Genomic DNA, 18311 nt, shown 5'->3' on the forward strand with positions numbered 1-18311 from the left:
CTTAATTGATATTTATAGGACATTCCATCCAAAAACGACAGACTACACTTGCTTCTCAAGTGCACATGGAACATTCTCCAGGATAGATCACATCTTGGGTCACAAATTAGGCCTTGGTAAATGCAAAAAAATTGAAGTCGTATCAAGCATTTTCTCTAACCACAATGCCATGAGACTAGATATCAATTACAGGAAAAAAACTGCAAAAAATACAAACACATGGAGACTAAACAATATGCTATTAAACAACCAAGAAATAACTAAAGAAATCAAAGAGGAAATAAAAAAATACCTAGAAACAAATGACAATGAAAACACAATGACCCAAAACTTATGGGATGCAGCAAAAGCAGTTCTAGGAGGGAAGTTTATAGCAATACAGTCCTACCTCAAGAAACAAGAAAAATCTTGAATAAACAACCTAACCTTACACCTAAAACAGCTAGAGAAAGAAGAACAAAGAAACCCCAAAGTGAGCAGAAGGAAAGAAACCATAAAGATCAGATCAGAAATAAATGAAAAAGAAAGGAGGGAAACAACAGCAAAGATCGATAAAACTAAAAGCTGGTTATGTGAGAAGATAAACAAAATTGATAAACCATTAGCGAAACTTATCAGGAAAAAAAGGGAGAAGATGCAAATCAACAGAATTAGAAATGAAAAAGGAGAAGTAACAACAGACAACACAGAAATACAAAATATCATGAGAGACTACTGCAAACAACCATATGCCAATAAACTAGATAACCTGGAAGAAACGGATAAATTCTTAGAAAAGTACAATCTTCCAAAACTGAACCAGGAAGAAATAGAAAATATGAACAGACCAATCACAAGTATGTTAATTGAGACTGTGATTAAAAATCTCCCAACAAACAAAAGCCCAGGGCCAGATAGATTCACAGGTGAATTCTATCAAACATTTAGAGAAGAGCTAACACCTATTCTTCTCAAACTCTTCCAAATTATAGCAGAAGGAGGAACACTCCCAAACTCATTATGTGAGGCCACCATCACCTTGATACCAAAACCAGGCAAAGATATCACAAAAAAAGAAAATTACAGGCCAATATCACTGATGAATATAGATGCAAAAATCCTCAACAAAATACTAGCTAACAGACTCCAACAGCACCTTAAAAAGATCATACACCATGATCAAGTGGGGTTTATCCCTGGAATGCAAGCATTCTTCAATATACGCAAATCAATCAATGTGATACACCATATTAACAAATTGAAAGATAAAAACCATATGATCATCGCAATAGACACAGAAAAAGCTTTTGACAAAATTCAACATCCATTTATGATTAAAACTCTCCAGAAAATGGGCATAGAAGGAAATTACCTCAACATAATAAAAGCCACATATGAGAAACCAACAGCCAACATCGTCCTACATGGTGAAAAACTGAAAGCATTCCCTCTAAGGACAGGAACAAGACAGGGGTGTCCACTCCCACCATTATTATTCAACATAGTTTTGGAAGTGTTAGCCACAGCAATCAGAGAAGAAAAAGAAATCAAAGGAATCCAAATTGGAAAAGAAGAAGTAAAATTGTCACTCTTTGCAGATGACATGATATTATACATAGAAAACCCTAAAGACTCTACCAGAAAACTGCTAGCACTAATCAATGAATTTAGTAAAGTAGCAGAATACAAAAGTAATGCACAGAAATCTCTTGCATTCCTATACACTAACAATGAAAGAGCAGAAAGAGAATTGAAGGAAACTCTTCCATTTACCATTGCAACAAAAAGAATAAAATACCTAGGAATAAATCTGCCTAAGGAGGCAAAAGATCTGTATGCAGAAAACTATAAGACACTGATGAAAGAAATCAAAGACGATACAAACAGATGGAGGGACATACCATGTTCTTGGATTAGAAGAATTAATATTGTGAAAATGACTGTCTTACCCAAAGCAATTTACAGATTCAACACAACCCCTATCAAATTACCAATGGCATTTTTCACAGAACTAGAAGAAGAAATCTTATGATTTGTATGGAAACGCAAAAGACCTCGAATAGCCAAAGCAATCTTGAGAAAGAAAGACTGAGTTGGTGGAATTAGGCTTCCTGACTTCAAAGTATATGAGAAGGCCACAGTGATCAAGATAGTATGATACTGGCACAAAAATAGAAAGGTAGATCAATGGAACAGAATACAGAACTCAGAGATAAACCCAAGCACATATGGGCAGCTTATCTTTGACAAAGGAGGTAAGAAAATACAATGGAAAAAAGACAGCCTCTTCAATAAGTGGTGCTGGGAAAATAGGACAGCTACATGTAAAAGAATGAAATTAGAACACTTCCTAACACCATACACAAAAATAAACTCCAAATGGATTAAAGACCTACATGTAAGGCCAGACACTCTAAAACTCCTAGAGGAAAACATAGGCAAAACACTCTATGACATACATAAAATCAAGATCCTTTTGACCCACCTCCTAGAACAATAGAAATAAAATAAAGAATAAACAAATGGGACCTCATGAAACTTAAAAGCTTTTGCACAGAGAAAGAAACCATAAACAAGACAAGAAGACAACCCTCAGAATGGGAGAAAATACTTGCCAATGAAGCAACGGACAAAGGATTAATCTCCAAAATATACAAGCAGCTCATGAAGCTTAATACCAAAAAAGCAAATAACCCCATCCACAAATGGGCAGAAGACCTAAATAGATGTCTCTCCAAAGAAGACATACAGATGGACAACAAACACATAAAAAAATGCTCAACATCACTAATTATTAGAGAAATGCAAGTCAAAGCCACAAGGAGGTATCACCTCACTCTGGTCAGAATGACCATCATCAAAAAATCTAGAGACAATAAATGTTGGAGAGGGTGTGGAAAAAAGGTAATTCTCCTGCACTGCTGGTGGGAATGTAAGCTGGTACAGCCACTATGGAAAACAGTTTGGAAGTTCCTTAAAAAGGTAAAAACAGAACTATCATATGACCCAGTAATCCCACTACTGGGCATATACCCAGAGAAAACCATGATCCAAAAAGAAACATGTACCATAATGTTTATTGCAGCACTATTTACAATAGCCAGGACATGGAAACAACCTAAATGCCCATCAGCAGATGAATGGATAAAGAAGATGTGGCACATATATACAATGGAATATTACTCAGCCATAAAAAGGAATGAAATTGAACTATATGTCATGAGATGGATAGACCTAAAGTCTGTCATACAGAGTGAAGTAAGCCAGAAAGAGAAAAGCAAATACTGTATGCTAACCCATATATATGGAATCTGAAGAAATGGTACTGATGAACCCAGTGACAGGCAAGAGTGGATATACGGAGGTAGAGAGTGGACTTCAGGACATGGGGCTGGGGTGAGGGGCGAAGGGGAAGCTGGGACGAGGTGAGGGAGTAGCACAGACATATTTACACTACCAGCTGTGAAGTGGATGGCTAGTGGGAAGTTGCTTTAGAACAAAGGGAGATCAAATTGATGACGGGAGATGCCTTGGAGGGCCAGGAAGGGGAGGGTGGGGGGGAGTCGCGGGAGGGAGGGGATATGGGGATATATGTGTGGATGCAGCTGTTTCACTTTGGTGTACCTCAAAGACTGGTACAAAAGTGTAAAGCAAATATATTCCAATAAAGAGTTTTAAAAAAAAGACATTATAATTAATTTACTACTTCTGCATGGTTTCTTCACATTGATATTTGAAAACTTATTTAATACTTTTATTTTTGGACATTAGATTTTTTTCATTCAATAGACAGCCTCAAGCATACAGATTTTTCCTTTATTGAATTAGTGACTTATGATAAATTTCCAGGCATGGACACAAATGGTGATGACTCTGGGTAAATGTTACTATTTCACAAGGGAATATTTACCACAAACATGAGTACAGTGGTTTTCCACATCCTTGCCACTAATGAACAATAGCGTTTTAAAATGATAAAATATTTTATTAATATTACCAAAAAAATAACCTCCTCTTTGTTTTTATTTTCTTTTATTGCTTTTGTTATATTTTTCCCTGAGCTTGTTTACTATTTGTCACTTGCCATTTATACATTTTTTAAAAAATATATTTTCCCACTTGAAAGCTTGAGGGTATTTCCCTCCCTTATAGAATTTAACACTAATAATCATTAGGATAAAAATAATAGCTAGTAAATATGATTTCTTTTAAAAAGATTCCACATATTCAAATATTCCCTCATCTTGGGATAAACATTTTTAGTATTTGACAAATTAAGTACCTTCCAGACAAATTTAAAAAGTAGGGGTGACTTTGTCTCTCACCAATTCAAGCAGCTGGATGGCATTTCTGAGAATTACGACTATAAGATAAATATACTAATGCTCGAGATACAAACTTGGATTGAGTTTTAAAATAGGACACAGATCATGATATATGTCAAAATCTATTGTCACGGAGAACTCAATAGTTTTCAAACTAAGACATTACAATTTTAGAACAGTTCTAATAACCTCTGTAAGGGGACAGGATTGAAGTCACAGGGAAGTATAAATGGTTCCCCATAGCAGGAATCTGGCTTTGGCAAATATGTTTTGAGAAAAGCAATGTGCAGAAAGGCCCTCAGTGTGATTCACATGGGTAATATTCCACAGTGGAGTTACAAATAGGCCCTAAACCCTGTGACATTGAGCCAGGCCCTGAACTACTCTGTTTTCTCATTTGTAAAATCAGAGATTCAAGCCAGGTAAATAGACTTTTTGGTCACTGAATCCCTTTATTTATTTATTTATTTATTTATTTATTTATTTTAATCTGTATTCTTATTTTTATTTATTTTTTATTATTTTTTGGGGGGTACACCAAGTTCAATCATCTGTTTTTTTTTTTTTTTTTTTTTTTTTTTTTATTATTATTTTATTTTATTTTTTGGGGGGGTACACCAGGTTCAATCATCTGTTTTTATACACATATCCCCGTATTCCCTCCCTTCCTTGACTCCCCCCCGCCTCAAGTCCCCCCCACCCTCCCTGTCCCAGTCCTCTAAGGCATCTTCCATCCTCGAGTTGGACTCCCTTTGTTATACGATAACTTCCTACTGACTATCCATTTTACAGTTGGTAGTATATATATGTCTGTGCTACTCTCTCGCTTTGTCTCAGTTTCCCCTTCACACCCCGCCCCCTCCCATACCTCGAGTTCTCCAGTCCATTCTCTGTATCTGCGTCCTTGTTCTTGTCACTGAGTTCATCAGTACCATTTTTAGATTCCGTATATGTGAGTTAGCATACAATATTTGTCCTTCTCTGACTTACTTCACTCTGTATGACAGACTCTAGGTCTATCCACCTCATTACATATAGCTCCATCTCATCCCTTTTCATAGCTGAGTAATATTCCATTGTATACATATGCCACATCTTCTGTATCCATTCGTTTGTTGATGGGCATTTAGGTTGCTTCCATGTCCTGCCTATTGTAAATAGTGCTGCAATAAACATGATGGTACAAGTTTCTTTTGGGATTATGGTTTTCTTTGGGTATATGCCCAGGAGTGGGATTACTGGATCATATGGTAGTTCTATTTGTAGTTTTTTAAGGAACCTCCAAATTGTTTTCCATAGTGGCTGGACCAACTTACAGTCCCACCAACAGTGCAGGAGAGTTCCCTTTTCTCCACACCCTCTCCAACATTTGTTGTTTCCAGATTTTGTGATGATGGCCATTCTGATCGGTGTGAGCTGATACCTCATTGTGGCTTTGACTTGCATTTCTCTGATGATGAGTGATGTTGAGCATCTTTTCATGTGTGTGTTGGCCATCTGGATGTCTTCTTTGGAGAAATGTCTATTTAGGTCTTCTGCCCATTTGTGGATGGGGTTATTTGCTTTTTTGGTATTAAGCTTCATGAGCTGCTTGTATATTTTGGAGGTTAATCCTTTGTCCATTGTTTCATAGGCAATTATTTTTTCCCATTCTGAGGGTTGCCTTCTAGTCTTGTTTATGGTTTCTTTCGCTGTGCAAAAGCTTTTAAGTTTCATGAGGTCCCATGTGTTTATTCTTGATTTTATTTCCATGATTCCAGGAGGTGGGTCAAAAAGGATCTTGCTTTGATGGATGTCATAGAGTGTGTTCTGCCTATGTTTTCCTCTAGGAGTTTTAGAGTGTCTGGCCTTACATGTAGGTCTTTAATCCATTTGGAGTTTATTTTTGTGTATGGTGTTAGGAAGTGTTCTAATTTCATTCTTTGACATGTTGCTGTCCAATTTTCCCAGCACCACTTATTGAAGAGGCTGTCTTTTTTTCCATTGTATACTCGTGCCTCCTTTGTCAAAGATAAGGTGCCCATATGTGTTTGGGCTTACTTCTGAGTTCTCTACTCTATTCCATTGATCTTCCTTTCTATTTTTGTGCCAGTACCAGACTGTCTTGATCACTATGGCCTTGTAGTATAGTTTGAAGTCAGGAAGCCTGATTCCACCAACTCCATTTTTCCTTCTCAAGATTGCTTTGGCTATTCGGGGTCTTTTGCGTTTCCATACAAATTGTAAGATTTCTTCTTCTAGTTCTGTGAAAAATGCCATTGGTAATTTGATCGGGATTGCATTGAATCTGTAAATTGCTTTGAGTAGTACAGTCATTTTCACCATGTTGATTCTTCCAATCCAGGAACATGGTATGTCCTTCCATCTGTTTGTGTCGTCTTTGATTTCTTTCATCAATGTCTTAAAGTTTTCTGCATACAGATCTTTTGCCTCCTTAGGCAGGTTTATTCCTAGGTATTTTAATCTTTTTGTTGCAATGGTGAATGGGAGAGTTTCCTTAATTTCTCTTTCTGCTCTTCCGTTGTTAGTGTATAGGAATGCAAGAGATTTCTGTGCATTAATTTTGTATCCTGCTACTTTACTAAACTCATCAATTAGTGCTGGCAGTTTTCTGGTAGAGTCTTTCGGTTTTTCTATATATAATATCATGTCATCTGCAAAGAGTGACAATTTGACTTCTTCTTTTCCAATTTGGATTCCTTAGATTTCTTTTTCTTCTCTGATTGCTGTGGCTAAAACTTCCAAAACTACGTTGAATAATAGTGGTGAGAGTGGACACCCTTGTCTTGTTCCTGTTCTTAGAGGGAATGCTTCCAGTTTTTCCCCATTGAAAATGATGTTGGCTTTTGGTTTCTCATATATGGCTTTTATTATGTTGAGGTAATTTCCTTCTATGCCCATTTTCTGGAGAGCTTTTATCATAAATGGATGTTGAACTTTGTCAAAAGCTTTTTCTGCATCTATTGAGATGATCATATGGTTTTTATCCTTCAATTTGTTGATATGATGTATCACATTGATTGATTTGCATATATTGAAGAATCCTTGCATCCCAGGGATAAACCCCACTTTATCATGGTGTATGATTTTTTTAATGTGCTGTTGGAGTCTGTTAGCTAGTATTTTGTTGAGGATTTTTGCATCTATATTCATCAGGGATAGTGGTCTGTAGTTTTCTTTTTTTGTGACATCTTTGCCTTGTTTTGGTATCAGGGTGATGGTAGCCTCGTAGAATGAGTTTGGGAGTGTTCCGCCTTCTGCAATATTTTGGAAGAGTTTGAGAAGGATAGGTGTTAGCTCTTCTCGAAATGTTTGATAGAATTCGCCCGTGAACCCATCTGGTCCTGGGCTTTTGTGTGTTGGGAGATTTTTAATCCCTGCCTCAATTTCCGTCCTTGTGATTGGTCTGTTGATGGTTTCTATTTCTTCCTGGTTCAGTCTTGGAAGATTGTATTTTTCTAAGAATGTATCCATTTCTTCCAGGTTATGCAATTTATTGGCATAGAGTTGCTTGTAGTAGTCTCTCATAATGTTTTGTATTTCTGAGGTGTCCGTTGTCACTTCTCCTTTTTCATTTTTAATTCTGTTGATTTGCATCTTCTCCCTTTTTTTCTTGATGAGTCTGGCTAATGGTTTATCCATTTTTTTAATCTTCTCAAAGAACCAGCTTTTAGTTTTATTTATTTTTGCTATGGTTTCCTTCCTTTCTTTTTCATTTATTTCTGATCTGATCTTTATGATTTCTTTCCTTCTGCTCACTTTGGGGTTTCTTTGTTCTTCTTTCTCTAGTTGTTTTAGGTGTAAGGTTAGGTTGTTTATTCGGTAATTTTCTTGTTTCTTAAGGTAGGACTGTATTGCTATAAACTTCCCTATTAGAACTGCTTTTGCTGCGTCCCATAGGTTTTGCGTTGTTGTGTTTTTGTTGTCATTTGTTTCTAGATATTTTTTGATTTCCTCTTTGATTTCTTTAGTGATTCCTTTGTTGTTTAAGAGTGAATTGTTTAGCCTCCATGTGTTTGTATTTTTTGCAGTTTTTTTCCTGTAATTGATATCTAGTCTCATGGCATTGTGGTCTGAGAAGATGCTTGATATGATTTCAATTTTCTTGAATTTGCTGAGGTTTGATTTGTGACCCAAGATGTGATCCTGGAGAATGTTCCATGTGCACTTGAGAAGCAAGTGTAGTCTGTCGTTTTTGGATGGAATGTCCTATAAATATCAATTAAGTCGAGATGGTCTAATGTATCATTTAAAGCTTGTGTGTCCTTATTTATTTTCTGTTTGGATGATCTGTCCATTGATGTAAGTGGGGTGTTCAAGTCTCCCACTATTATTGTGTTACTGTCGATGTCCCCTTTTATGGCTGTTAGCATTTGCCTTATGTATTGAGGTGCTCCTATGTTGGGAGCATAGATATTTACCATTGTGATATGTTCTTCTTGAATGGATCCCTTGATCATTATGTAGTGTCCTTCCTTGTCTCTTGTAATAGTCTTTACTTTCAAGTCTAATGTGTCTGATATGAGTATTGCTCCTCCAGCTTTCTTTTGACTTCCATTTGCATGGAATATCTTTTTCCATCCCTTCACTTTCAGTCTATATATATGTATCTCTTGGTCTGAAGTGGGTTTCTTGTAGGCAGCATATAGAGGGTCTTGTTTTTGTATCCATTCAGCCAGTCTGTGTCATTTGGTTAGAGCATGTAATCCATTTACATTTAAAGTGATTATTGACATGTGTGTTCCAATTGCCATTTTCTTACTTGTTTTGGGTTTGTATTTGTAGGTGTTTTCCTTTTCTTGTGTTTCCTACTTAGAGAAGTTCCTTTAGCACTTGTTGTAAGGCTGGTTTGGTGGTGCTGAATTCTCTTAACTTTTGCTTGTCTGGAAAGCTTTTGATTTCTCCCTCAAATCTGAATGAGATTCTTGCTGGGTAGAGTATTCTTGGCTGTAGGTTTCTCTCTTTCAGGACTTTCAGGATATCCTGCCATTCCCTTCTGGCCTGCAGAGTTTCTGTAGAAAGGTCAGCTGTTATCCTGATGGGTTTTCCCTTATATGTTGTTTGTTGCTTTTCTCTTGCTGCTTTTAATATTTTTTCTTTGTGTTTAATTGTCCTTAGTTTGATTAATATGTGTCTTGGTGTATTTCTCCTTGGGTTTATTCTGTATGGGACTCTCTGTGCTTCTTGGACTTGGTTCATTATTTCCTTTCCCATGTTGGGGAAGTTTTCCACTAGAACCTCTTCAAATATTTTCTCAGACCCTTTCTTGTTCTCTTCTTCTTCTGGGATGCCTATAATTCGAATGTTGGTAAGCTTAATGTTATCACTGAGGTCTCTGAGACTGTCTTCTATTCTTTTTATTCTTTTTTCTTTTTCCTGCTCTGTGGCGTTTATTTCCCCCATTCTATCTTCCAACTCACTTCTTCGTTCTTCTGCCTCAGTCATTCTGCTGGTTATAGCATCTAGAGTATTTTTAATTTCCGTTATTTTGTTATCCATTGCTGTTTGTTTTTCTGAGTTCTTATGAACTGTTTCTTGTACTTTCTCTATTTTGTTATCAAGATTTTGTATCATTTTTACTATCATTACTCTAAATTCTTTTTCAGGCATTTTTCCTATTTCCTCCTCATTTATTTGGTCTTGTGGGGTTTTTTCCTGCTCCTTTGCCTGCATGGTGTTTCTTTGTTTCCTCATCGTTTTCCAAACTTTTGGGGTTGCTTGTCTGGCTATGTCGGGCTCCCCGCGGTCCTTTCTGGTGTCCGAGGCCGTCTGCTGGTGTTCAGCTGGTTCTCTGTGGGAATTACTGCGTCCTTCCGTGCACTTCCAATGCATCTGTGGAGAGGGATGCACTCCACGTCTCTCTACTTCGCCGCCATCTTTTTTCCTTAATCTGACACTCTTCCCCGGAAGGGAGTGCAGGAGAATGGTTAAGGTCAAGTTCTGACTGTGTCCTTTACCACCCTCTTGATCTTAGATAAGCTAAGTATCAATTTTCTCATCAGCTTAAAACAGCAAACATATTTATTGTTTCTCAGGTTCTGTGGGTCAGAAGTCCGTGGAAGGCTTAGGTGGGTGGTGGTATTCAAAGTCTCTCAGGTGGCTTCAGTTAGGTGTCTGCCAGGGCTGGCGTCATCTGAGTCTTAACTGGGTCTGGAGAATGTGCTCGGCTGACAGCTACAGCTGTCGGCAAGAGGCTTTCACTGAATCCCTTTACATTCTTAAATACATAGGAAATCCCAAAGTGCTTTTGTAAGTGTAGGTTATATTTAAGAATATTTACCATCTTAGAAACTAAAACTGAGAAATCTTCTAAATACTTAGTAATTCATTTAAAATATTCCTATCATTTGTTAAATATTTTAACAAAAATACTAAATATAATGAGAAAAGTGGCACTATTTTACAATATTGCAAATTTCTACTATTTTAATAGATGGCAGCTGGATTCGCATATCTACTTCTGTATTCCATATGTTGTACTAAGTTGTTTTGTTGAAATAAATGAAGAAAATCCAAACTTTTTGTCTGTCATACAGAGTGAAGTCAGAAAGAGAAAGACAAATATTGTATGCTAACTCACATATACGGAATCTAAAAATGGTACTGATGAACTCAGTGACAAGACAAGAACAAGGACGCAGATGCAGAGAATGGACTGGAGAACTCGAGGTTTGGGAGGGGGTGGGGGGTGAAGGGGAAGCTGAGATGAAGCGAGAGAGTAGCACAGACATATATATACTACCAACTGTAAAATAGATAGCCAGTGGGAAGTTGTTGTATAACAAAGGGAGTTCAACTCAAGGATGGATGATGCCTTAGAGGACTGGGACGAGGAGGGTGGGGGGGACTGAGGGAGGGTGGGGGGGAGTCGAGGGAGGGAGGGAATACGGGGATATGTGTATAAAAACAGATGATTGAACTTGTTGTACCCCAAAAAAATAATAAATAAAAAGAAAAAAAAAAGAAAAAAGAAAATCCAAACTTTTACAGATGTGTCACTGAAAAATGGTGAGATATTGTATAGTCCTTTCTGATTATTGTAGGCATTGTTTTTGGCTAGTACACGAAAACTCACCAAGTGGTGGTTTCTTAAAGGTTTATTGCAATATGGAATCTGAACCCATATGGATAAATTTTCATATTCTGTCATATTAAAATGTTTTATCCATGGGTGCTTTTTAATTCATGCATGATTTTGTAACATCATACAATATTCATCTGGAAAAAAAATATTGGTTCACTGAGTTGAGCAGATCTTCCAAATACTGACACATGTCATTATACAACATGAAAAATTCACATTTGTTAATATCATCTCTGATCCAAGAAAAGCCTTAAATGTGGGGAAGCTGTCAATCTCAGAGTGGTGGATACAAGTTTTCCACAATTCTAATTTTTGCTTAAACATCCACATTTTATCATTGACAACGTATATTATCAGTTGTTTCTCTTGAAGTGACAGGCTCATGTGGTTCATTTTGGGCAAAACATCCATCAAAGTAATCAAATTTTGTCTGTCAGTTGTACTCTTAAGTAAAAATGGTATTTGGCTTGGCACTCAAATAATGACACAATCAAGGAATAGAGACTAGCACAGTACTTTGTTACACAGCAGAATTATTTTATGTTTACTTCCCAGTTCATCCCACAGAATTTTAAGACTGCACTCAAGGATGAAGATTTTAAAAAATCAATAATGTTTAACACAAAGACAATCTTAAGCAAAATTTTTGTTTACGTTTTTTAGATTTTTTTGTTGTTTAAGGGTGAGTGTATGGTTCTGAGAAATCCCATAAGTTCGGTGCCAATGCCCTGATCTGTGCTGGGCAACTGCAGTTTTAGCACCATTGCTTCTGTAACATCAGTGCAAGTGTCAACATGGTGGAAAAGGAAAAATGGCATCTTAGTGTTATTGGGAAACATTTGATCGCATGGACTGCCTGAGCAAATCTCTGTGACTGTGAGGGGTCCATCAATCACATTTTGAGCACTGATGGCCAGCCTAGAATATAACTCAACAGCCATTTCCAATTCTAAAATTCAATTTTCTTTACTTTTGCCTAATGAATCTGATAATTGAATTTTACTAGTTTAGTGACATTAGCCCAACTTCAGGCTTTATCCACTGGATTTCATGAACATTTTAATAACAGGCAATAAACATTCATATCTTCATTGACATTTACCTTGTTTCTGATTGCCACTCTTTCTCAGTAGAGCAGGTCTTGAGCTTATTGCAAATTCGTATTATTTAAATGTTGTTACAGTTATAAATGCTGAGGGATGATGCACAACAGCAACAGTCCCTAAGACATCAGCTAATAACTTGTGAACAACTTGTTTATTAGAACATTATTCTTCCTTAAATTTGCTAAGGTTGTAAAGTCTCAGCCATAACTAATTATTCAGGGAATGGAGCTAATAACCTTTGGGTGTTTATAAGAATATATATTCTACATTATAAATCCTTTCCTCCATAATTAGGCCAATTACAGAGACACCAGACTCGTTGACATTCAAACTGAATACCTGTCTTACTTGCATTTGCTAGTGAGAGCTCTAGAGTACTGAAATACATGGGTAATATTCAGACGTTCTGAAAACATGTCATTAATATTTTATAACAATTGTTGTCTAAGGACATTACAGCGTGAAAATGCATAAGTAACTGAGACAACCAGAATAAAAATGTGTTTTCTGTACTAATACAAAATTTCCTATCACCACTGATGATATATATGAGACAAGATGGAGGGAAAATGTATATTCTATGCTCAGAATGTAGGTTCTATGGTCAGGAATCTGAATCAGGAATCCCAGTGCATCTTTGGTGCTACCGGGAAGAAAATATAAAATTATTGACCTCTTTTTCCACAAGGATCGCCAAGGACCTTGGTCTTAATTTGGTACTGCATACTCAACCCAAAGAATCTACTAAAGATCAATTATTTCAGGTTCTTGACCAGTGTTTGTACAAATAGACCAGTATATACGGTGTGTAGACTAACAGATTTCACCTTGATTAAAGCAGAACTTTAAATCTGTACATCTGAGAACAGGTAAGTGAAATTCCTTAAAAAGGGTGAATATTAAAACAGAGACTTGAGAATAGTAGAGGAAAGATTCTTACCTTGAGGATGCAATACAAATGCAGGGCCACACCAAGTGTGTCATGTGAAACTGCTACATCAAATATTTAAGGCAGCCCTCAGAAAATGGTTTTAAAACATACTGTGTACTTAGAGAATTATTTCCTTTTCTACTCACACTCAGACTGTCCAAGTACTTTCAAAGAAAAGTTTCAGTTCAGTGTTAGCATCTTTCTAATGTTTATTCAACTTTCTGAGGTCAAGACTAATCTTTTGAAATTTAGATGATCTGCAAAGATCATTTGCAGTGCTAAGATTCTAATAAACATTCTTATCTCTTACATTATAAATCTCCAAATTAGGTATGGAAGAGATAGTAGGGATTCATACTTGAACTGTATGGATAAAAATACCTAATTTCTCAACTGTCTTTTTTTAAATTCCATGTGCTTATAAACAAAAGGAACTCCCCAAACCTGTACATTCGATAGTTGATACACTATTACATAAGTTGTGTTTGCAGGTGTACTATTGTTTTTAACTTCTAATTACTATAACTTGTTCAAACTGATTTCTGATGGTTAAAGATTTACATCCATTTTTACCAACATACACTAAGCTATATATATATATATATATATATATATATATATGTATGTGTATATATATCTCTCTCTCCATAAAACAAGTAATATTTTGATATGAATTTAACCTATAGAATGCTCTAAATTTACAGGGGTGGTATCATTTTACACTTTTACTTGTATACTATGAAAATGGCTTTTAATATTTTCCTAATTGTTTTCATCCTTAAATACATAATCTTTTTAAAAAAATTTTATTGGAGTACAGCTGCTTTATAATGTGTTAGTTTCTACTGTACAACAAAGTGATCAGCTATATGTATATATATGAGTATATCCCCTCTTTTATGTATTTCCTTCCCATTTAGGTCACCACAGAGAACTGAGTAGAGTTTCCTGTGCTATACAGCAACTTCTCATTATTTATCTATTTTATACATAGTATCAATAGTATACCATTCTTAAATATATAATCATTTTGAAAAAAAAAAAACTAAGTTTAATGAGTTCCTTTTTGTCCTGATTAGTTGAATGCCAATAATTTCTGAGTCACAATTCTCTTTAAAATAAACTAACCTGATACATACAAGTAATCGCTATTGCTAATACTGTATATTATCTTATATGGTCTATAGATTATATTTCTTGTTATGTGCCAAGTTTGCCTAAAAGGCTAAAAGCCTGAGGTGCAAATTAATTAATTATAGCAAGCAGCCAAATATAAGCTCTCTGAAAAATTTAAAAGGAGAACATGAATTCTGATGATTGCTATAAGATCTGTAGAAATATGGCAGAAAAATCACATCCTCGATATATGATTATTCTACTTAAAAATCAAAATGCAAATATGGACTTTCATAAGTAAGTATTGAATGCTGTCACTCTACCTGAAAGTGGTATATCAACAGCTGTTGAGAATTTTAATAGGAAGAAAATTAGAGATGTGATTAATCCTCTTCCACTTAACAACATCCCCATTGCTCTTCAGGATGGAGGCAACCCAGAAAGAATGAAAATCCTAATGTATCTTCTTACTTTTGGTTAAAAGCTAAGAAGAACCTGGTTAACCTGGGAACAAACAAACAAAAAAAAGAGTTACATATACTCGAGGTTCATGTACTCTAAAAGGTCAATGTAACCGAAATTGAATACATTTTTCTGTTGGCAATGATTTCTTCTTTATGAAACTGTTCTCAAATAACTCCACACAAATATTAGTTTCTCCTCTTTGTATTTAAAATAAAGGACAGTTGATAAATGCTATAAACCATAAACCATTTCAATAAATTGTATATTTTGGTCATAGGAATTTTTACTTGGAAGGTACTCTAGTACACTCTAATGAATGTCAGTGGCTGTGGGAATAACCTCATTTAGGTCATTCAAAATGTTGAGTCTTTTTCAATCAATTCTTTATATCAAGCAATCAGCTCCATTTGAGTCATTCACAAGTATCACAAATTTAACATTTAATTTTCCTAGCAAAATATCTTTCCATGTTCGAAATTACTACACAAATAAGGTGAGCAGCAAGATATAGGGAAGGGAAAAAGGAAGAACAAATTGATAAGGACCAGTCACCTCAACTAAAATTTACAAATCTAGGCTTTACTCAAGCAGAAGATAAGAGCATCAGTTCAAAAAAAAAAAAAAAAAGAAAGAAAAGAAAAGAAAAAAAGCACATCAGTTACCTTCCACTTCAGCAGAATGTTTACTCACTCCAATGTTGACAGAAATACGGTAAGGATTAAAATATCAATTTTCCCTTACTTTCTCATATGATTTTCCTCTTCTTCTGAAACATTATGATAATAGACATCCAAACATTGTTTATAATATATTGTTTTTTTATTGAATGGAAGATTCTTTACATTTGAGTGATTTACAATTTTTAAAAGTTTCACACACATGATTTCATATAATCCCTTAATAACCCTTTTATTTCCCTATCCCTAAGTTACCCTTCCCCCACTTCCCTCCTTCCCTCTTCCCACTGATAACCACTGATTTATTCTCTATACCTGTGCATTTGCTTTTTTTTGTTTGTTTTATTCATTAGTTTGCTGTATTTTTTAAATTCCACATTTCTGTGATATCATATAGTATTTGTCATTCTCTGTCTGACTTATTTCACTTTGCATAATGTCCTGCAAGTCCATCCATGTTACTGCAAATGGCTTAATGTCATTCTTTTTATGGCTGAGAAGTATTCCATTGTATATACATACCACATCTGCTTTATTCATTAATCCCATTAACCTGGTGATGGATACTTAGGTTGCTTCCATACCCTTCCAATTGTAAATAATGCTGCAATGAAAGTTGGGGTGCATATGTCTTTTCAAGTTAGTCTTTTTTTTTTTTTTTAATATACACCCAGGAGTGGAAAGCTGAGTCATATGGTAGTTCTACTTTTAGTTTTTTGAGAAATCTTCATACTGTTTTCCACAGTGGCTGTACCAATTTAGATTCCTACCAAGAGTATGTGAGGGTTCCCTTTTCTCCACATCCTTTCTTATTTGTGTTCTTTGGGGTGATAGCCATTCTGAAAAGTGTGAGGTGATATGTCATTGTGGTTTGTGGTTTTGGTTTGCATTTCCCTGATGATTAACGATGTTGAGCATCTTTTCATGTGCCTGCTGAGCATCTGCAGTTCCTCTTTGGAAAAATGTCTGTTCAGTTTTTCTGCCCATTTTTTAATTGGGTTGTTTTGTATTGTTTTGATGTTGAGCTGTATGAGCTGTTTATATATGTTGGATATAAAACTCTCCAGAAAGTGGGCATAGAGGGAACATACTTCAACATAATAAAGGCCATATATGACCATCCTGCAGCTAAAATCATACTCAATAGTGAAAAGCTGAAAGCATTTCCTCTAAGATTAGGTACAAGACAAGGATGTCCACTCTCAGCACTTTTATTTAACATAGTTTTGGAACTTCTACCCACAGCAATCAGACAAGAAAGAGGAATCCAAACTGGAAATGAAGAGTTAAAACTGTCACTGTTTGCACATGACATGATACTATACATAAAAAATCCTAAAGACACCACCAGAAGACTACTAGAGCTCATCAGTGAATTCAGTAGAGTTGCAGGATACAAAACTAATGTAAGAAATCTGTTGCATATCTATACATGAACAACAAACTAACAGAATGAGAAATTAAGGAAACAACCCCATTTACCATAGCATCAAAAATGGAAAAAAACCTAGGAATAAACCTACCCAAGGAGGTAAAAGACCTTACTTGGAAAACTAAGATGCTGAAGAAAGAAATGGAAGATGATGTGAACAGATGGAACCATATACTGTGTTCCTGAATTGTGAGAATTAATATTGTTAAAATGACCACAGTACCCAAGGCAATCTACAGATTCAGTGCAATCCCTATCAAAATACCAAGAGTATTTTTCACAGAATTAGAACAAATAATTTTAAAATTTGTATGGAAACACAAAAGATTCCAAATAGCCAAAGGAATCTTGAAAAAGAACAGAGCTGGAGGAATCATGCACCCTAACTTCAGAGTATACTACAAAGCTACAGTAATCAAAACAGTATGGTACTGGAACAAAAACAGTCACATAGATCATTGAAATTGGATAGAAAGCCCAGAAATAAACCCACACACTTTTGATCAGTTAATCTACAACAAAGTAGGCAAGAATATACAATGGAGAAAATACACAGTCTCTTCATTAAGTGGTACTGGGAAAACTGGACAGCTACATGTAAAAGAATCAAAGTAGAACATTCTCTAACACCATATACAAAAATAAACTCAAAATGGATTAAAGACTTAAACGTAAGAGCAGGTAGTATACAATTCCTAAAGGAAAACATAGGCAGAACAATCTTTGACATAAATTGCAGCAATAATTTTTTGGATCTGTCTCCTAAAGCAAAGGAAGCAAAAGCAAAATTAAACAAATGGGGCTTAAACTTAAAAGCTTTTGCACAGCAAAGGAAACCAATGATGAAAAGACAACCTACTAAATGGGAGAGGAAATTTGCAAATGATATAATGTATTCTTAAAAATGAATTTGCTTCAAAATGTGATAATTAGTTTTTTCAGATACATAAATTTTTCTATAAAAATAATTTACTTATTCACTTACAACTAGTAGAAAAATTAATGTCCATAGAGTCAGATAAGCCATTAAATTTATATTTAACTCCAAATATTTTGACTTTATTTCACCTTAAGTTGTACCTCAAGATATTATGGACTGGAACTTTTCAGGTATTTATGCAAGTAAGAAAAATTTAAAGTAGTAACTAATATTGCTGTTTTGCTGTTTTAAAATTTTGAGACTCTGAAGAGACAAC

The 18311-nt window shown here is 35.4% G+C and overlaps 1 protein-coding gene across 14 annotated transcripts in view; it reads right to left on the reverse strand.

Moving 5' to 3' along the window:
• CHL1 (cell adhesion molecule L1 like) overlaps positions 1-18311 on the reverse strand; it is a 214671-nt gene that overhangs the window by 73666 nt on the left and 122694 nt on the right. For all 14 annotated transcript variants that reach the window (XR_009048833.1, XR_009048832.1, XM_057706444.1 and 11 more), the window contains one exon: positions 14865-15045. Coding sequence is in view for 12 of the 14 variants with exons in the window: in XM_057706444.1 (XP_057562427.1) it covers positions 14865-14955 (91 nt within the window). In the remaining 2 variants the exon portion in view is untranslated. The remainder of the gene's footprint in view (positions 1-14864; positions 15046-18311) is intronic.

Source organism: Hippopotamus amphibius, chromosome 13, assembly GCF_030028045.1.
Source record: "Hippopotamus amphibius kiboko isolate mHipAmp2 chromosome 13, mHipAmp2.hap2, whole genome shotgun sequence".
NCBI classification, from domain to species: domain Eukaryota; kingdom Metazoa; phylum Chordata; class Mammalia; order Artiodactyla; family Hippopotamidae; genus Hippopotamus; species Hippopotamus amphibius.